The 21,650-nt window shown below is 50.1% G+C and overlaps 1 protein-coding gene across 1 annotated transcript in view; it reads right to left on the reverse strand.

Annotated features, from left to right (window-relative positions):
• The window catches only part of SLIT1 (slit homolog 1 (Drosophila)), a 220,951-nt gene that overhangs the window by 50,899 nt on the left and 148,402 nt on the right, over positions 1-21,650 (reverse strand). The window contains exons 5-13 of the mRNA XM_006831197.1: positions 12,250-12,321; positions 11,092-11,163; positions 10,471-10,542; positions 9,830-9,993; positions 6,165-6,312; positions 5,702-5,773; positions 5,224-5,295; positions 1,252-1,323; positions 404-547 (exon numbers count right to left, since the gene is read on the reverse strand). Coding sequence (XP_006831260.1) covers positions 404-547; positions 1,252-1,323; positions 5,224-5,295; positions 5,702-5,773; positions 6,165-6,312; positions 9,830-9,993; positions 10,471-10,542; positions 11,092-11,163; positions 12,250-12,321 — 888 coding nt within the window. The remainder of the gene's footprint in view (positions 1-403; positions 548-1,251; positions 1,324-5,223; positions 5,296-5,701; positions 5,774-6,164; positions 6,313-9,829; positions 9,994-10,470; positions 10,543-11,091; positions 11,164-12,249; positions 12,322-21,650) is intronic.

Here is a 21,650-nt window from a genome sequence, read left to right on the forward strand (position 1 = left end):
GGATATCAAAGAGATTGTCCGATGATTTCCATATTCCGTTGGGTACACAGACCTTAGAATTATCAACCATTTGGGATCAAACAAGCATTTATGATGAGCTAAACCCTGCACAAACATCTCCTTTACTCATACCTATGAAGGAATGATATCCTGTTTTACAGATGAGTAAACTGAGGCTGAGAGACGCTAATTAATTTGTCCAAGACCACATAGACAGTAAGAGTCAAAACTGGAATTTGAACCAGGGATGATCGAATCCAGAGCCTGTGTTCCTTCCTCTCTAGAGGCCATACTCAGTGAGTACCACAGACGAGGGCAGGACACCTAGAGGTTGCTACCTCTCTCCAAGTCACCTGCTGGGGCCTTCCTATGGTAGACAGGAGGAAGGCTTGAGGGTACTCACAGTGTCTGGATGGCCCGCAGGGACGTGAAGGTGCCCTTGGCCAGACTCTGGATCTTGTTGTCATACAGGGAGAGCAGAGAGAGATTCTGCAGGTCCTGGAAGGCATCTGGCCGGATGCAGTTGATCTTGTTGGCGTTCAGGAGCCTGTGGACAGAGCCAGGGTCAGGAGATGAGGGGAGAGCACAGGAGAGGACTCACCCTAGTGCCCTGGGCACCTGACATGCATTTTTCAGGGAGGAGCCCCTGGAAACAAGGCATAAGGAATCTGGCCCTCCTCAAACAGAAAGGCCAAACACTCAGACTGCCTCCTTTGTGCCTGGGGACCACCTGAGTGTGCTTTCTTCTCTCCTCCAAGGAAATGCCAGAGATGTCCCTTGTGGGATCCTGGACAGCAGAAAGTACAGTGGCAAAGGCACCTCCCAAAGGCATTTTCAGGGGCTCCTCTCTTTCCTTCCCAGATTTTTGCTGGTCTCTTGGGCAGCTGAGATGGGATGTGGATTCAGTACCTCTTGGGCCCCAGGGGAGACTCCTTGCCTGAATGTTTATGGTTCAAGAAGGCTGAGCTGGACCTGGGTGTCCCCTGTTCCCAGACACACCAAGCTCCTCAGGAAGACAGGCCCCAGCCCAGCAGCCGCTCAGCTCGGGTGACCTTCAATCAGCTCTGACCCCACTTCCCCTTACTCTTTGCCCTGTGTCCCCTCAAATCCTACTGAGTCTGTCCCTCTTCCAAGCTCCTATCTCAACCAAGTCCCTATACTCCAAAACCATTGAAGGGCCTGTTTGAGAGGTCTAAGGAACACTGATCCACTGCCCCCCACCCCCAAGGGCAGTGGAAGACTAGTTCTTACAGAAGTTGTAGTGTGTACAGGCCTCCAAACACGCCCCGGGGGAGGTCTGTGATCTTGTTCCCATACAGGACCCTGGAGAGAAGGCAGCAGAAAGACATTAGGAGACAGCCCACCAGGACCATGGCACAACTTTGTAGATTGTGCATTGCACAATGACATCATCTTTAAGCTGTAACAGTCATACAACAGACACCAGACATGTACAAAGGGGCTTCAACATGTTCATGGAAACGACTCTGAGACCAGAAGGACAAGAGGGTGCCTGGTTACCACTACCAACTGCTCTGAAAGGGAACACACATGAGAAGGTCCTGGGTAGAGTGAGAGGAAACTGTGCAACAAAACTCAAAATCTTAATAAAGACCAGGTTTACTGGTCAGATAGAGACCAGAGCGACCCTCGAAACGAGGGCCCTTAGTCTCCCTTCTGGTCTGGAAAGGAACTCCTCCCCATGGCTCAATTTTCTGTCAAATAATAGATAGGTCTCTGTTGTTGTTGTTAGGTGCCATCGAGTCGGTACTGACTCATAGTGACCTTATGCACAGCAGAACGAAACACTGCCCGATCCTGGCTAACCTCAGGTCTCTAGGGGAGCAATAATACTAGGGACGTACACAGACCTTAGAATTATTAACCATTTGGGATCAAACAGGCAGCATTTATCCAAGGCCAAAGTTCAAAAGGCAGGAAGGGTTTAGAAAGCCGGAAGAATGGAAACAGGAAATACAATGAGGAAGTGGGTTCAGTGACAGTACATTGTGGGGATTGCAGTCAGTGAGATGAAACAAACTGTGAGTAAATTGTTGAACAACTGCTCAGCTTTGTAACCCTCCACACAATTCACAACAAAGAAGGGTTTTGTGGGGTTTTTTTAAATTTACGGGAAAATTCTATTATTATTAATATCTTTTAATTCAATTTCCATGATCTTTTGGAAGCTTCTTGATATATTTACTAAGATGCCTTGGTGGCACTTTAGGATAAGCACTAGACTGCTAACCCACAAGTTGCTCTGCAGGAGAACAATGAGACTTTCTGCTCCCATAAAGATTTACAGCCTTAGAAACCCTATACAGGGTCGCTATGAATTGGTTTACTCAATGGGGGGTGGTTTGGTATATTTATTACAACCTTTTAATCTCAAATGGTTGATTGTTCTGAGGTGTGTGTACCTCATTATTTTATTATTCCCCTTAGAGACCTGTCTGTTTGGCTGAAAATTGAACCATATGGATGAGTTCATTTCCAGACCTGAAGGTTCCACCAGTCTCTAGCTGACCAATAAATAGATTTATTATATTTGGGATTAAGCATGTGGTTCCATAGAAGAAGCATTGGACTGCGAACCACAGTGGCTGAAGCCCACCAGTTGCTCTGAAAGAGAAAGATGAGACTTTCTGCTCCCACAAAGATTTAAAACCTTGGGAAACCTATACAGGTATGTACGAGTTGGAACTCACTAGACAACACTTAGCAACAACAACATACATTTATTATATTTATTGGAGTCCTGGTAGGGTGCTGTAGGATAAACACTGGACTGCTAACTGAAAGGTTGGTGGGTCAAATCCACCAGTTACTTCTCGGAAACCCTATACAGGATTGCTATGAGTCAGAACTGAACAGTTCTTATTTATTATATAACAAATTGCCAGCAGGTGGCAGTAAAGTGTCTTAAGAAAGGGTCACATTTGTTAGTTTGCACAAAGGTACCTCATGGCTGTCTCAGCAGCCCTCTGCTCCCAGAAGCCTACATGGGGCCCTTCGGGGAGCCTCACGGGAAATTGACCTGGTCCTGTATCCCAAAGGATACTGTTCAAAGGGGAGGAAATCCCACAGGCAGGAATGAGTACCGTTTTTTCAGAGAACTAAAGGGAAAACTAGAATGGCAGTCTGCATGAGCAGTGTAGTCCCCTACACATCAAGCGAGTTTCCCCTGCAGGACAGAAACAGACGGAACGAAGTGCTCACTGTGCTGAGATCTGGAATGGGAACTGCAAGGGTTGTTTTGTTGTTGTACTTCAGTATTTTCAAAGTTTTCTACATTGAGCATGTGTTGTGGTTGTTGTTGTTAAGTGCCATCAAGTCGGTTCCGACCCATAGCAATCCTGTGTAGGGTGGAGCAGCTGGTGAGCTTGAACTGCTGACCTTGCAGTTCAAACAGACTTTGGAGTCCAGCACTTTAACCCACAGCGCCACACTAGGAGTCCCCACATTGAGCATGGTGGTGGTGGTGGTTATATGCCATGGAGTTGGTTCCCACTCATAGCGACCCTGTACAGGGTTTCAGAGGCTGTAAATCTTTACGGGAGCAGAAAGTCTCAACTTTCTCCCGTGGAACAGCTAGTAGTTTTGAACTGCTAACCTTGCAGTTCGCAGCCCAATTCATAACCATTGAGCATAAGTTATATAAATAAACAAGCAAAAGTTTTTAAAAGACTCATAGGCCGGCCTGAGTTTTTATGATGCCACCTGGTGGATTTTCTGATTTCCAGAGACACAGAGAGAGCATCAAGGGACTTGGAGGGGTGTGTTCTAGTCCCAATATCATAACCAGCCCCCACTAGCCGCCCCTGTAAACCTTCAATCTGAGTAAAATCTGACGTGTTGTGTCTTCAGACATGGCTCTGAGGTTATTCCTGGGGGTGGGAAGGCACAGCACAGCCAAAGCCCCAAGTGCTGTTCAGGCCAGCTCATGTGGAGAACTGAAATGGCCCAGACAGTTGGAGTGGAACCAGCAAATGAACAGTAGCCTGGGTTTTACCCACCAGCAGCATGAAGCTGTTAAGACGTGATCAGACACACATTCTCAAGCTGCATGTGGGGAGGGGCCTGGAGAAGAGCTGAAGCAGAGGTGCACAATGACGGCATCTACTCACGACCTGAGCAGGCAGGTTCCTAGACTGTGAAGGGTGGTCATGACCATTCATATGGGTTCCAGCCACCTGGTTCACTTCTCAGAGGGAGAGCCCTAGGATTTGATCTCAGCCAGCAGTAATAGCCATCTACTACAAGGAGCTCTGGTAGCGTAGTGGTTACGAATCGGGCTGCGAACTGCAAGGTCAGCAGTTCGAAACTATCAGCTGTTCCGCGAGAGAAAGATGAGGCTTTCTGCTCCCATAGATTTGCAGCCTTGGAAACCCTGTACAGGGTCGCTATGGGTTGGAACTGACTCCACAGCACATAACCACCACCACCACAACTGTGTATGCTGTGCACTGTACAACCAGTGAATATTGCCTGGATATGTGCAATGTAGTGGCCCCATCCACTGCCGTGGACCCTATCCAGGACAAGGGGGTGTGTGTCCAAGGCAAGCTGGGATCTCCTACACTCTCCAAGAGGGACTTCCAGCCTCGTCCACTTTGCAGGACCCTGACTGGGTACCAAACTTGTGCCCAGGGCAGGGAATGGGCAGGTGAAAACAACAAGCTACCTTCAGGGAGCTCACTAACCACAGGGCCACCAGGGCACCATGAGTGTGCCACTGCAAAGCGCAGTGGGACCTCAGAGAGCAAGATGCACCTGGGGTGTAAGCTTGGGTTACTGGAAATACAGAGATGATGAAATGCTGCCAAGATGAATTTTCACTGCTGTGCTATGCTTTGTTGAGTGACAGATCCCCAGTGGCTCTCTGAGGGAGGAGAATACTGGATGGAGGTGGAGAAAAAGGCTCAGGAGTATGGAATGCTGGGTCTGTGGACAGGACGGGCTGGTGTGAAGGCTGGATTGTGGTCAGAAGACAACTATGAAGAATGCTGGGAAGACCCTCTGTTGATGGGAGGACCATCAGAGTTGCCCTGGACACTGGCTCTGCCTGTCTCTTCCATGCTTTCAGCCCTTGATACCTTCCTCTCCTCCCAGCCAGGTAGGGACATGATGAGAGGCGGGGTCTGGCACAGTGACTATGCACTGGAGGTCAGCCTCCTAGGGGACCGTCCTGGACCACCTAAGATCCTGGGCAGTACTCACAGTGAGTTCAGGGAGCGGAGGCCCTGGAAGGCGTCAGGTGCTATCTCAGCAATCTGGTTGTTGCTCAGGTCTCTGCAAAGTGAGCAGGAGAGGGGATGGCTGAACCCTATGGTGACCGCCTGGACACCATGCTAGGGCAAGAATTTATCTGAAGTTAGACAAGGAAGGACGGAAGGGCCAGCTCCCCAATCCACTCAAAAAGCCTCGTGGCCAGTGTTCCTGAGTGCTGCAGTTGGGAAGCTGGAGATCAGCTCTGCTCCCTGGCCAGATGGGATTTGGCTTCTCACTTAGGCCTCACAATAAGCCTATGAGGGTCACCATGCCATCCCTCCTTCAATGAGGGCGATCTGGGGGGGGAGAGGGGACAGCTGGCCCAGGGCCACTCTGGTATTGGAGGTAGAGTTGAGCCTCAACCCAGGTCCAGACTCTTTCTCCTGCCCCGTGTGTCTCCCAGGGGATAACAGGCACTCCCACTCACATCCTCCGCAGTTTCCGGTAGGGAGAAAAGGCGCCCGGGGGGATGGACTTGATCCCATTGAGCTCCAGTCGACTGCAAGCAGAATAGAGGAAGCCCCAGGCTCAGATTCACCCCAACCCTGCTGTTCATTCCCTGCTGGGTTACCAGCCCTCCTCTCCTGCCCCAGCTCCCATCTTGCCCTGGGATGAGTCTGGAGAAAAGGAGTGTCTTGATTTGAGCACCAGGATGGAAGGCCTCTGGGCTAAGGGGGCCATGAAGGATGCCAACATTCAGAGCTGATGCTGGCGGGATCGCTCAGAGCCCAGCAGGGTGGGACAGAGGGACACATCGGACCCTGCCTTCTGCCCTCTGGAGATCCCAACCCTGGGAAAACCGTATTTCCATTTGTCACCAAGAGACCGGGTCAGGGGCACTGGATCCGCATGTCAGAGGGGCCCACGTCCCCACCCTGCCCTGCTCTCACATCTCCGTCATGGTCTCAGGAAGGTTGGCGGGGATGGCGGTGAGGCCTTTGCCGCGACAGTCCACGATGCCGTTGCTGCATGTGCACATGGGTGGGCAGGAGCCGGAAGAGAGGGTGCAGGTGGGCACACGTCCTGCCTCCCCCTGGCCTGTAGAAATAATGGGGTGTGACTCCAGCTACCCCACATCACCACCCCTGTCCGCAGATACAGACTGATGAGTGGGGATGAACCAGGGGAGATCACGTGGATGCACAAAACAAGAGAGTCCAGACTATGGTGCACCTCTGGGGGTGTCTGGCACATCCAAACCAAAACTGACCACCACGGAGTTGAGTCCAGCTCATTGTGACCCTATAGGATGAAGCAGTAGAACTGCACAGAGGAGTTCCAAGGCTGAAATCTTTACACAAGCCGGCTGCTGCATCTTGCTCCTGCAGAGTAGCTGGTGAATTCAAACTGTCAACCTTTCAGTTAGCAGCCAAGCCTTAACCACTGTGCTAGTAGGACTCGTTGCCTGACACATCAGAGAGAAAAAAACCTACCAGTAATGCCAGAGATGGAGGAAGAGATGAAGACGTGGAGAGATGGAGCGGCTGGGGACTCTAAGACCCAGAGAGGGAGATGGGCTGTGTGCTGATGACCAGAGGGCAGGCTTGTAGTGTATACCCTTTGGTTGGTTGATGATGCATGGAAAGGATTGTAACCATGGCAATGTAATGCTATACAATAGGATGAATGTAAAGCTAATGTTCTCCCATGTAAACTATCACATAATTAACAATAAAACATTTAAACAATAAAATAAAGGTGAGATAAAGAAAAACAAACTAACAAATAAAACTAAACCCACTGCCATTGAGTCGATTCCTGTATAGGATTGCCAGGGTCATAAATCTTTATGGAAGCAGACAGCTAGTGGATTTCAACTGCCGACCTTGCAGTTAAAAGCCCAACACCCTAGTGCTACGAGGACTCCTTTGCCTAGCACACAACAGGTGTTCCTTAGCTATTTTCTGAGTTCAACAGTAGGATAACGCTGCACACGAATGTGCTTCAGATGCTTAGAAGTCCTAGCCTCGAATCCCAAGGTTCACTTGGATCATATGATCATCATTTGATCATATGACCATGAGAATGACCACACTTACCGAGCAGCTACTCTGGGTCCTTTGAACTTTCCAGCTGCGCCACAGGAAAGGACGCCATAGTAAGCTTCCCTAGCCATTTCCAGCTTTGGGAACCCTATGGGGCAGTTTTACTCTGTTAGGGTTGCTAAGAGTCAGAATCAACTCAACAACAACAAGTTTGGGTTTGGGTTACTCCGTGCCATGGACTGTGATAAGTGTGGTGCATGCAGTATTTCATTTAGGTCCTACTGCATAAGGCTGAATGCTGCCATTTTGCAGCATTAATGAAATCCAGAACTTAGTTAATTTGTATAAATGCACACAGCTAATAGCTGGCAGGAGGCCTTTCCCTCTCCATCCCCAGACTCCTCGTTGTTGGAATAAAAAGCTGAGCTGGAGTTGGATCTATGCATTCAAGTATGACACAGTGCTTGGTTCTAGAAGGTACTCAAGGAGTATCTGCCCAATAGTCACTGCCTGAATGTTCCACGCTCCCTATACAAATGAATCTGGTTAATTTTTACTCAGATTCAAGGGGGGAAATACTATCATTAACCCCATTTTGCAGATAAGAAAACTGAAGCCTTGTTGATGTCATTAGGTGCCATCGAGTCAGTTCCAACTCATAGTGACCCCATGCACAACAGAAAGAAACCCTGCCTGGTCCTGTGCCATCCTCACAATTGTTGTTACACTTGAGCCCATTGCTGCTGGCACTGTGCCAATCCACACAGTCTTCCTCTTTTTTGCCGGTCCTTCACTTTACCAAGTGTAATGATCCCATTTTGTAGATGAGAAAACTGAGGCCTAGGGATGTAAAAGCCTTGTGAGGAACAGAGACAGGAAGTAAACCTGGTTCCAGACAGCACCATGCTGCCTTTTGGATGAGGACTACGCCACTGAAGTCCTGAAGCCTGCCTGTGGGGCAGGAGCAAGCAAGAAGGTGGGTGCTTCCTCCAGAGCCACGCTGCTCGTGTCTGATACATTGTGGAGGAATAGGGTGGAATATATAACTTTCCTTGACAGAAAGGGTTCCATGGAGAATAAGAAGAGGTTGAACACCAAAGGGGTCCATCTTCTCTGAATGCCTGTTCTGGCGTAGTAGGTCCTGGTTTCCACCAAGATGTCTCTACAAGCTCACTGTTTCCTGAGCCTGTCTCCACTGGCCTGGGCGCCTCCTAGGCCTCTTGTTCCAGCAGCTCTGAGCCCTTCGGTGCTCAGTCTCGGGCACCTGTTACAACTATGGCAAAGGTGACAGCCATACCCAGAGCGTCACACTGAGGGAAGGAGGCCAAGTTCAGGAGCTACTGCCCCTCCAGAGCTCTGTGTGGCTGACGGCTTGGCGTCCACAGGTGTGGGAGCAATGATCAGCCCCTAAATACACATCTTGAGTCTGAGGACTGTTTATTCATTCAACAAACATTTCTTGATCATCTACTATGTGCTGAGCATGTACAAAGCGCTGAGGATATGTTCTCGTGGTGCTCATGGTTTGTGGGGAGAAAGGTACTCACAGGTGACAGCAACAAGAGCCACTTCGTGGCCAGACTTCTAACCATGAGAGACTTGGAGTTGGTAAGCAGGTCCCTGAGCTGTCCCAACTGAGTGTCACAAAGGGCAAGTGCAGGGAGCGAGGAAGGTGTTTGAGGCACAGAGACCTGGCTCCCTTGCCCGGCCCAGGGGTCAGAGAAGGCCTCCTTGGAGCAACATTTAAGCTGGGATCTGCAGGTTGAGGCAAAGTTGGCAGGTGGCAAGGAGGACAGAGTACACTAGCCAAGAAATTGCCTGTGAGAAGGTTCCTGCTCCAGGAAGGGACAGCGGGGCGAGGCTGGGAGGCTGGGAGGCAAGGAGGCAGGGAGGCAGGGAGGCTGGGAGGCTGGAAGGCAGGGAGGCAGGGAGGCTGGGAGGCTGGGAGGCAGGGAGGCTGAGAGGCAGGGAGGCTGGGAGGCTGGGAGGCAGGGCTGACCATGGCGGACCTTGCAGAGCTTCCTCCCAGGATAGTGTGAAGCAGCAGTGACAGGCCAGACCTGGGGACTGTTTTAGATCTCTGGCTGCAGTGTGATATCTGAGGGGTCAGGTGGAGGTGAGGAGACCATTCAGAGCTTACTGCAGGACCCCAGTTGGAAGATGAAGGGGACGTGGTCTCTGGAGTTGCCTCAACTCCAGTGGGAGGAAAGAACATCCACTCAATGTCTTTTCATGGTAGTGGGGGTGATGCAATGGGAGGAGGCAAGGGGTAGGACTAGGAGGTGGTAGGAGTGAGACTCAATCCCAATTGGTGAGAGACAGAGGAAACAGGAGGAGACACTGGGTCGAAGCAGGAAGAGTAAAGGAATGGGACAGAAGAGGACATGGGTGAAGGATGTGGTGGTAGGCAGGAGGGGGAAAATAATGGCTTTAAAAAGTGATATGTGGAAACAACAGTGGGAACAAGAGATGATGGGCAGGGCCAGGAGGAGACGAGTGGGGGCAGTGGTGATGGGTGGGGGACAGGAGGTGATGGTGGACCAATGGCCCCAGCAGGGGTCTGCACCCACCTGAACAGCTGAACTCACTCTTCTGGACCTCAGCCACGTTCAGACCCCGCAGGCTGGCGGGGCCTGAGCACTGGGTGAACAGCCCGATGGTTGGCCGCTGCCTCAGCCACTGCGAGAGCCAGGCCAGGTGGCAGTCACAGAACAGGTGGTTGGAGTGCAGGCGGCTGCAGAAGGACAGGGAGGCTCACAACCCAACTGGGCCCCTCAGACCAAACAGTAGGAGCCCCCCCACCCCCACCCCAGCAGGAAGCCGAGACCCGGGATGCTGTATTCAGCCCAAACACAGTTGGCGGAAGCCAACTGCACAACTCAGCTGTATCCAGCTGGTGGATTACCCACAGCAACATGAAAGTTCTTCCCCTCCCAGCATGCTCTGGGGCACGCCTTTGACCAGAGTGTCCAGAAACACCAACACATTTTACTGAGCTCACAGATGTTCTCGGGACCAAATCACAGAACTCAGTTTCAAACACAAAAACAGTGTTGTTGTTTTTATAAAGTTATAAATTCTATTTTCATCTCCTCTACCCCAAGGAGGAACAGGTGTACCCAAAAGCTCCCAACCCTAGGCTGGCTTCTGGGAGTGCAGAGGAGAATGAAGCCTGTGCCTCCTCTCCCAGCAGCCCCTGGGCCTGACTCACAAGGTTCGGAGCTTGGGCATGTGATTGAAGCTGGATACAGGGATGGTGGTGATGTTGTTGTTGTTCAGGGTCCTAAAGGGAAGAAACCAGTCAGTTAGCAACTGCCCAGCAGAGGGACAAGGTCTGTGCTAACAAAGGGGGACCCCCGTAACCTAGCCCTTGGTCACTCTCAAGGTTTGGTGTAGGCACCAGACCCCCAACTGGGCAACACCCAAGAGTGAGAGACACAGCCCCACCCTGTGGGACCTGCACTGAGCTGGGCGGCAATCACTAGCTAACTGCCCAGGAGATGCTATATCTGGTGGGGTAGGGGAGATGGAGCAAGGAGGAAGGGTGGATATGTCCCAGGCTTGGGCTGGCTTTAAACAAGGAGTGGGGTTTAGACAAGCAGAAGGGGAAGGCTGGAAGGCAGTCGCTCGCCCTGGGCTTCACTGTAAGCAGGTTAAAACTGGATTACATCTGCCATGTATGTGTTCTCCATCCTTGGCAAAGATTTGAGGAGAGCAGAAAATAACAGCGTTGCACCCCCTTCCAAGTCTCCTGCCTCCTGTGCTGCTCCCAGCCCCTAACTCCTGTGTTGGCTGTGCTCACCTGCCCCTCCCTCCTGCATATGTTACTTACAGCACCTCCAGCCCCCGAAGAGCCCGGAAAGCCCCTTCCTCAATGCAGCTGACCTGGTTCTTGTCCAGCTGTCTGTGAAGCAAAAGAAAATGCTAGAGAGGAGAGCACACTGCATAGAGCAGGGGTCTCCAAGCATTGTGATCAAACATTACCTCAGGGAAAAAAGGAAAAGAGCCATGCCTCCAGTCGTTTGCAGTTATATATTTGTTGATCCAAATATTACATATTAATAAAGGCTTAAATTCTTTCTTATTCTTCGCAAAACCACAGATGTTAAGTAAAAGTCATATTCCTCTGTTCTTGGGGAACAGGCACCCCTCTGTCCCCTTCACACACACTTAGGAAACTACTTAAAGGGTGCTGACAGTTGACAAATGAGAGAAAGGATAACATGGGATTGGTGGCAGCCGTGCTGACAAACAGATTTCAGCTGAATGGCAAGTCAGATCCACTGGTAGAATAAGATTAAATTTGTGCTTTGAGCCCTGTGGGAAAGAATGCTGTGATCGATTACCAATGTCTGCCACAAGCATGACATTGGGGGAAATTGACAAGTATGTCAGGCATTTGTCATCCCTGCTGTAGGCAGATTTTGGGCAGATGGTAAACCTGCACTAGAATAGATTTGAATAATCAGAATAAACCATTCAATTATATAAACCCTTTACAAATTATACTTCTTTTGTAATCTCATTTAGAGCTCATAACTACCTTGTGAGGTAGACATTATTATCCCCATTTTACAAGACAATCTATCAAGACTCAGTGAAGTTCACTGATTGCAGCAGATTATACAATGTGTAAGAGTCAAACCCACCCAGCTCTCCAGGTGCAGATAAGTGTGTTGGAGGACAGAGGCATGGAGACTTCACCTTTAAATGGATTGTGCACATCATCCACTCCCCACAGCTCACTATACTCCCTTTGATCTGGTCCCCAGAGTTCCTTTTGAGCTTACTGGCTCTCACACAGAAGCATGCCTGCAGTGGGCTGGATGTGCTGCTCATTTCCTCTGACCTCAGATCATTCTGAAGACCACACTGGCACCTGAGGTCTCTGAACCTAGGTCAGCTCCCAAGTTGCCTGGACCAATTGGCTCAAAGAGACCCATGGAGATGCTACCAGGGACCTCCATCTTGCTCCCAGGCCTGGACTCACAGATTTTTTAGGTCTGTAGCTCCTCGGAAGGCTTTTCTCGGGATGGCCTGGATGATGTTCTCACTCAGGTCCCTGTAAGGATACAGCCAGAGGGAGAAAAACCACTGGTCAGAAGAGAGATTCCTCCAAAGGCCATGATGAATTAGGAGGGTTAGGTGAACTGGACAGTGCCCAGACTGATCACTGCTTCATCGCAGTGCCTGGGACAGTAGCCACTTGGCATGAGGAAAGTTAAGAGCCTGGCAGAGCGACCACTCCCCTCAGTGGGAGCCGACCTCACCCCACTATAGGCAGCCTGCAGAAACCCAGCCCAGACCCCTATGGAGTGACTGTGCATTTTCATCCCATCACCCCCACCCCTGCTCGCAAGCTCTCTTCTGGAAAAGACACATCCCAAGCCTGCAGCACAGTTCTCTCCTCCAAACTGACAGCCTTCCATTCCAAACGGTGTTTTGATTCCAGGTAACTATTCCTGCCCACCCCACCCCCACCTCCCCATGCAGCAGCGAGGGGCCTTTACTGAAGAGAGAGACATGCTTAGAGTGCTAGTTGGTACATCACTTCCCTCCATTTCTTTAGGTCTCGGTTTCCCCATGTGTCAAAAACATATTCCTAAAATCTCCCCACCAAACGGACCCACCTCCCTCCCTCTCTTGACACTCTATCCCTCATATGTGGACAGTTCCAAGACAAGTCAAGTGAGCTGCTTGGTTCTCTAGTGGCTTTGAGGGAGGAGGGAGCTTTACTGCCGACAGGATAGTTCTGAGAGGAGGCATAGGGAGAAACCAGGTGTACATCTTCCTTGATCCACAGGAAGCAGGGTGGTGAGAGAAACAGAGCAGGGAGGGTGGTGGTCTAGAAGGTAGAAGGCCATGAGTAATGAGGACCCCCACCCAGTGGGGGCCTGCCAGAAACCAGAAGCTCGCCTTTTGGTCAATCCCTGAAAGAATCTCTGGGCCAGCAACTTGCTCCCATTATTCCATTTAATCCTCACCACAACCCTGCAAGGAAGGTGGTTTACTTTGATTGATTAATTTATTGATCTTTACCCAATCTTGTTCCAGGAAGGCTTTAAGGTGGCTTACAGGGATTTATAAAACAGCACGAGAGCAGGAATGGAAAGTGGGCGAAAGAAGCAAGAAAATCAATGGTGGGCACTAACCACACACACACAGCAAGTCTGGGGCTTTCCAAGAGTTGATGTGCAGGGACCCAGGCCAATTATCCAAGTGCCCAATGGATGGACTTTTGAAAGGCCCATTCCTCAGGAGCACAGCTGTTTTAGACACTGAGAAGTGACGAGAATTTTCCCAGAGCTCTTTATAAAAAAGGACAGTGTGAACCAATCAATGACACTACAATCTTGTAATAAATGTGTTTCAAGCATCTATTTCTCATAATAGCAATTCATCAAGGTACAATTCAGGGAAAACAATTCTATAAGGGGCCCCACCGGGAATTAGGGAGGTGAGTGAGGGGCAGGAGAGAGGCATAAGAAAACCATGCAGGATGGGAGACAATGGCAAGTAGATGGGTTTGTCAGGAGCCAACGGTGCTAGGACAAGTCACTGACAGGTAAAGGTTTGTGGGCTAGGGAAGGTGATGGAGTAGACAGAGAGGGGCACAGTCTGAATATCTTTTAGAGACACTTTGCAAAAAAGAGGAGTTCCTGAATGGTGCAAGCGGTTCACACCCTCAGCTGCTAAGAAGCAAAAGGTTGGAGGGTTCAGTCCATGCAGAGGTGCTTGAAAGAAAGGTCTGGCAATCTACTGAAAAACAAGCCAGTGAAAACGAGCACAGTTCTACTCTGACATACGGGGTCACCATGAACCAGCATAAACGTGACTGCTACTGTTGTTAAGCGCTGTTGATTCAGGTAGCAACTGGTAACTGGTACAGCAGAAAGACACTGCCCCCCCAGGCAGGCAGACAGGGTGATGCTGGGCACCAATATCCAACCCATGAGGCCAGGGCTTGGGGCCAAGACCCAGGCCAGGGCTCGGCTGAGTGGATCTGAGAAGGTCAGGCCCAGCCTGGAGCCAGCCCACAGCAGTCATCAGATCAAATTGCTTAAATTAATCAAAAGCAGGGTTTGAATTGGAGGACCTGGGAAAGGCGTGCAGGCTAGAGGGAAGTGTGTGTGCCTTGAAAGTTTGAGAGAAATGCAGGGTGCTGGCTGGAAAGAATGATCTCGATGCAATTCCTGCTGCTATCATGGGGCAGCTATGGGGCCTGGCAAAGTACACATCTGAGAGCTTTGGCTTCCCTACTGGTAGTGGTTACAAATCGGGCTGCGAACCTCAAGGTCAGCAGTTTGAAACTACCAGCTGTTCCGCGGAAGAAAGATGAGACTTTCTGCTCCCGTAAAGATTTACAGCCTTGGAAACCCTGTACAGGGTCGCTATGAGTCGGAATCGACTCCACGGCACACAATCACCGCCACCACTGGTAAAGTGGGGATAAAAGTATCTGCCACACAGTTCCTGTAGTTACACTTAGCAATAGTCGAGAAATGGAGTAGGAACTGACTTGACAGAACTTAACAACAACAACAAACATGACCAGGAGTCCTGGTGTGATCCTGTAGGATTGGCACTAGTTTGCTAACCACAAGGTTGGTGGTTCAGACCCACCAGTCGCTCCTTTTTTTTAACGTTTTATTGTGAATTATATCATAGTTTACATGGGAGAACATTAGCTTTACATTCATCCTATCGTAAATCATTTCATTGCCATGGTTAAAATCCCCGCCAGGCATACCAGTCCTCCTTGAAAACCCTATCAGAGTCCCTATGAGTCAGAACTGACTCAATAGCACTTAACAGCAGCAAATATGGCCAGGAGTCCTAGTGACGCAGTGGGTAAGCACTCAACTGCTAACCAAAAGGACAGCTGTTCAAATCTACCAGCTGCTTACTTAAGAGATCAATGTGGCAATCTGCTCCCATCAAGATTGTTGTTGTTGTTGTTAAGTGCTGTTGAATCGGTTCTGACTCATAGTGACCCTGTATAGGGTTTCTGAGGAGTGGCTGGTGGAATTTAAACCACCAATCTTGCTGTTCAAACCAACCTTGCGGTCCAGCGCATTATCACCACATCAGGACTACCCCATAAAGAGTACAGGCAGTTCTACTCTGTTCTGTAGGGTGGTTATGAATTGAAATCAACTCTATGGCAATGGGTTTAAACACAGCCCATTCCTTTTCAAGGTTTTGATGGTTGTTTACAGGACATCCACTAGGTGGTGCTACAAGCTTTCCCGGGATTTGGATGCCTTCCTGTTAAGCGTCCTCTTAGGTGTCATCGAGTCCTTTGCGATTCATAGTGACGCTGTATGGGGTTTCCAAGGAGCAGCTGATGGGTTTAAACCACTGACTTGGTGATTAGTAGTCCAGTGCTTATCCCGCTGTGCCACATCAGAACTCCTTGATGCCGTCCTAGCCACATCCAAACTGAAACAAAGCTATAATCCATCTATTCACCCATTCATCCAATTGACTTCCTATTTGATGGACCAATGTCTTACCCAGACTCCTTTGGAATAAAGCTTCTCATCATCATCTGCCCCATGTCTGCAGTGAAACCAACAAGGTGCCACCCACAGTTCCCCCATCACATTTTTCTGAATCCCAAGCCTCAGTTTTCTCCCTGAAACTTGGTGACGTTTTTATGTCTTCCTCTCAGAATGAGACAATCAGAGGCCTGGAATAGAAGGAAGGAGATGCCTGGAGAGAGGTCATCCTAGAAGGAAGGTCCTAGAGCTGGAAGGGCCCAACAGCCAAGCCCACGGCAGCTGGTAGCCTGATCCAGCCCAGGGGAAAAGCACACAGACCCACAGAGGTGGACAAAGGCCCAGAAAGGTCTGAGGCGAGGTTCTGAGGGTGAGGAGCAGGAAGCTAAAAGGTGGTCCAAAGTCAGAAGCAACATCAGAGGGTAGAGGTCTGGGTGGGCTTCACCTTCCACCATTGAAGGTATGTGTGTAACCTCCACTCTCCAAGTTAAAAGGCATTTCAGGCATGGGGTCATCTGCCACCCTATGGGCCCTTCCCAGGGATCAGCAAAGGGTGTGTGCAAAGATGACCAGCTTGCTTCCACAGAATACACGGGTCTGCCCCACCAGCCTTCCAGGAACCCTAAGAAAGTGGGGTCAGGCTTGGGACAGCATCTGCCCACTGTCAGAATCTCCACTGGTCAGGGACTGTTCATGTCCATGTTACTGAGACAACAGTGCTGCCCCAAGCTGCCCGGAAGGTTTAAGAGCTCCTAGGGAGGAAGTGAAGAAGGCTTCCTGAAGGAAGAGCTAGGGACCTCGGGAATGCACAGTCCCTGCACCTAGCAGTGTGCACGAAGCACTGGTTTTTCCAGTAAATGAACAGTACTGGCCTGGAGGCACGGATCTTTTAATTTACTCCCAAATATCCTAAGGAAGAACAAGGTGTTCTAGGACATTTGGAGGTCTGTGGAGATGAGTCAGAAGGGAGGGAGGAGCACAAAGATGGTGGAGCAGGTGAATATACCAGGCACATTCTCAGCACTGCCCTGTTTACTACTCCATGTATGTTACCATTCCTTCAGCTCCTCAAATACTCATACTACCCCTCCTGCCACAGGGCCTTTGCACTTCCCTCTGCCCCACTTCACCGAGCCAACACCTGTTCATCCTTCACATCTCAATCTACAGACACCTTACTCACCTCTGGTAAGGCCACTCCCATATTTCCTTTGAAGCACTAATTCTGGTTTGTAATGAAGTGCTGTGATTTTTCGCTCGTGTTCTTCCTCCCCATCCAGAGCACAATCTCCCTGAAGGCAAGTGTTGTCTCCTTTGCGCCCTGTTGTATCCCTAGGTTTGGCACTCCACAGGGGTGCAGTAATTTTGAACAGGATGGAATCAAAGATTCTCCTGCTTCAATATCTCTGCATTTTCCTGACCCAAATGAGGAGTTTGGCTGTGAGGATAAGACTGGCTCGGAGCCTGTGTGTGGAGGCAGCTGAGCCTGCTCTGCCTGTCAGTACCCGACATCCACAGGAGGAGGGCTCTGAAGGAGAGGAAGCCCAATAAGTGCTTGCTGGTAATGACTGATGTGATCAGTCTGCCTCTTCCCTCGCAAGAACTTGTGGGAATATTGATCTGTCTTGATGTGGTACTGCAAGATAATGCATTGGACTGCAAGGTCAGTTTGAGCTGCAAGGTTTGTGGATCAAACCCACCAGTCGCTCCTCGTAAACCCTATACAGGGTCGTTATGAGTCGGAAATGACTCGATGGCATGTAGCAACAACAACAAACACTTTCCAGGGGTGAGCTAGCATCAGCAGCACCAGCAGTGAAGTCTGGGCAGCCCTGAGGAAGGTGAGTGATGGTTCTGGGAGCCCGCAAACAAGAGGGAGATAGGAACCTTCAGAACCCGCTCTGTGAGTTTGAGGTAACGGTCCCTCATCTTGCATGAACCCAGGATCAAGGGCCTCACAGAGACATGCTTCTATCAACAACCCCTTTAGAGTCGGGGAATTTTCCAGTGACCACAGACAACTCCTCTCCTTCGAGAGAAGGGGCAGTCAGGCTCAGACCCTGACTTGAGCACCACCCCACCGCCCCTTCTTCTGTGTACTCTGCCAAATCCTCCAGCTTCTGCCAGGGTTGAGAGGCAGGGCTGGGGAAAGCCGAGGTCGGGACCCCATGTTCTCACGGCTAATCCCCTTCACGCTCTAACCAGATTGGGTCCTGTTGGCAGACTGGTTCTCAGTCCTGCCGCCCATTCAACCACCCTCTGCAGAGCTCTGCCTGCTTTCAAGCCACACGAAGGCTCTGGGCAACCTAGCCTAACTGTGTACCCTGAGCCCATATTGAGGACCCAGCCAGGAACCTGCCTGACTATTCTGACACCTCATCAGGGGCTTCCTGGCCAGGACACTATTAGGATAAAGGCTCATGGGGCAGACAGAGCTGGCCATGTACCCACCCAGTGACCTTACACATGTTTTCTAACCCCTCTGAGTCTCAGTCCCCTCCTCTGTAAAGTGGTGATAGTCATGTGGTCATGGGGCATCACTGAGGCTGGGTGTGGGTCAGGTTGGGTATCTACTTGTCTTTACCAGCCTGTCAGGGGCAGAAATGAGGGGTAACCAGGGTTGAAAATTCTGAGGCTGGGAATCAGGAGGTCGAGAATGAAGGCCAGCTTTACCATCAGCCCTGCTGATGGCATGCTGTGGGGAGAGAATGCACAGAAGATGACATTTCAGTCATCTGACACCTGGATGTGTAGCCCAGTATCGCCTGGGAATTTGTTAGTAAAATGGAGACTTGGTAGGCCTCCTCACTGAATCAGGAGTCCCTGCGTGGTGCAAACAGTTAATGCACTTGACTGCCTGTAAAAAGTTGGAGGTTCGAGTCCACCCAGAGGTATCTGAGAAGAGCCTATTGGACCTTCAGACTATCGAATAAGAAGAACTGGGAGTGGACCTAGGATCCCTGAGGAAAGATTGAGGAACTGCAGATAGAGAAACACAGAGACAGTGAGAGACACCGCAATGCAACAGCAGAGCAATGGCAGTGGCAGAGGTGGCAGGACCAGGAGAGGGGCATGAGGCAGTGTGGTCTCCCTGGCCCACAGAGAAGACAAAGCTGGGCACCTTCGGGCAGGAGGTTCACTGGCAGCGTGGGGCACCTCCTGGCACTTGTCAGGGGAGGTAAGTTTGCTGACCCACGGAGCTAGAGCTGAGGGCCTTTGGGTTAAGGCTGCCGGGTAGAACGGGGTGCCTCTGAACACCTATGGTGGTTAGTGGTTACGTACCGTGGAGTTGGTTCTGACACATAGTGATCCTATACATGGTTTCTGAGGTTGTAAATCTTTAAAGGAGCAGAAAACCTCATCTTTCTCCCACGGAACAGCTGGTAGTTTCGAACTGCTGACCTTGCGGTTCACAGGCCAATTTGTAACCACTACGCTACCAGAGCACCTTCTGAACACCCATTGGCAGCACTAAAAATGCTAACACCTGCTCAAGCAGGGCAGACGCCAAGGGGTGGAATGGTCAAAAGCTGATGGTCAGGGAGAGGTGTGCCTGTGGGCTTGGCTAAGAAGAAGTTATCCTGACTGAAGAACTGGATCCTGAGTGTTCCTGAACCTAAACTGTAACCTGTCATGTCACTAAGGAACTCCATAATCCCACCAGCTGAGCAGGCCGAAGCCAGACTACAGCTGACTCTTGAAGCTGTGGTTTCTATTCAAGCTACTTAGTTCTGTTAGATTTCAAGACAATTACTGACGATGGCCTTTTCCTACTGCATCTGTCAGCGGTTCAATAATGCTGTGACTTTAACTTTAAACATCGAACTCAAACTCATGTAGACATTAAATGCTTTACCCTTTAAAAACTGAAAGAAAAGAAGAAGATGAAGAAAGGCCTGGTGATCTACTTCCTAATAAACAGCCATTGAAAATCTTATGGAGCCCAGTTTTACTTTGACACACATGGAGTCACCAGGAGATGGGAGCTGACTTGATGGAAACTGGTATGGATCACTTACTGAGTCTGAACAAGATCCTCAGGTAATTGTGTGCATATTAGTTTAAGAGGAGTTGCTTCAGATAATACTCAGTTGACCTGGCTTCAATGGCTGGATGATCAGAGCTCAACTAGAAGAAGAAAGAAGAGGAGAAAAAGAATAATCTGATACAATTTGATGAACTTGACCTACACCTATGGATGCAGTCACTCAAAAGAGGGAACAAATCTTTACAGCAAGGATCATTCCCACAATAGACAGGGATGGACAACTTGGACGTTGGCTACCCAAAATGTGGGAGGCTACAAAGGCAAGAAGTGACTGGCTTACAAGCTTTCAAGAGGGAAGCTAGATTCATAGGGCATGGAGGAAGGTAGAATCTCCACTGAGTAGTATCCAATCTGTCTGGGCGGTCCTGATGAAAGGAGATGGGGATAGGTCTCTTGTGGTACAATAGTGAATAATTGTTATCAGGACTGACGGTGAGGGTTGGAAATGTAAAGGTAGATGTTTTGTAGCATAAGGAGGGGAGTGATTGACTTTGCAGTCCAGGAGTGGAGGTCCCTGGGACCATCAAGGGAGAAGAGCGGAGTGCAGGACCCTACCCAGAGAACTCTAGACCCAGAGAGTGAGAGGGACTGTGTGCTGACCACCAGGGGGTAGGCTTGCAGGGTATACCCTTTGGTTGGTTGCTGATGCATGGAGGGGATTATGACCATGACAATGAAATAACGATAGGATGAATGTAAAACTAATGTTATCCCATGTAAAGTATCACGTAATTCACAATAAAACATTAAAAAAAGAAAAAAGAGGAGTTGCTTCTAACAGAAGGTACATTAAAATGCTTTCATGTCCCTGGTTGGCAAACTGTAGCCCCTGTAGTTGGCCAGCATTTCAAAGTAAGGAGCAGAAATACCAAGTTCTGCTCTTTGGGGGTGACATGGACACAGGCACCCCTCATAAGTGGAAAGGGGGAAGAAGACCATTGTCCTATCACCCATGGGATACCACTATCCACCTTCATAGGCCCTCTCATGTGCTGCTGTGCTGGGGGTGCTGAGAAGGGACGCTTCCTGGTCTGTTCTTCACGGAGGCAGCTGAGAACCCAGTTCCTAATGAAGCCCTTTGCCCTCACAGGCAGCAGCCCCCACACCAGATCAGGAATCAGAGGGGGATGGGAGAGCTGCTTCTGCACCCAGGCAGACCCCCTGCAGCTAGACTCCCTCCTCGGGGTAGGGGTGGCAGCACCCCCCCAGGGAGGGTGTAAGGTATACACCCTCCTCTGAGGAGCTCCTGGGTTCCTGAGCTCCCTCCATTGTCTTCCTATCCTTTAAGCCTCATCTGAAATGTTACCCATCCACCCAGGAAGGAAATTCAATCTACAGTGACCCCTCCCCTTCCCAGTCCATGGGACCAAAATGCCCCAAGCTTAAGTGGGCATATTGCAGGTGTGCACACCTGTCTCCGGGTCAGGGGCTCGGTCTAATCCACTCGTGAGGTGGATTCTTAGAGATTGAGGGTGGTAAGGACCTGGCTTTGCTGCCAGAGGTACCATCCTCAATGTAGGGACCATGCTTTGTCACTGGGAAATCTCAGGGCTCCCAGGAGGCACAAACTGCAAGCTCATCAGTGGGTTGAGGTGACAGGTGTGTACAAGTTTGAGTTGGGGAAATGGAGAGGGTACAGAAGAGACCAGGGAGTCATGCCAAACGGATGGAACCCAGTAGGGTGGCAGATGAGCTGCTTCCACAGTCTAGTTTCCTTTGACCTTGGGCCCTGAACCCTCCTTCTCTGTCATCAGAACAAAGGAAAACAATTAGAGAGTGGTCACCTCTCCTCTGGGCCTGGCTTGTGGCCCTGAAGTGGTGAATCCCCTTCCTAGTCCTGGT

This window comes from Chrysochloris asiatica, unplaced genomic scaffold (assembly GCF_000296735.1).
Source record: "Chrysochloris asiatica unplaced genomic scaffold, ChrAsi1.0 scaffold00003, whole genome shotgun sequence".
NCBI lineage: Eukaryota > Metazoa > Chordata > Mammalia > Afrosoricida > Chrysochloridae > Chrysochloris > Chrysochloris asiatica.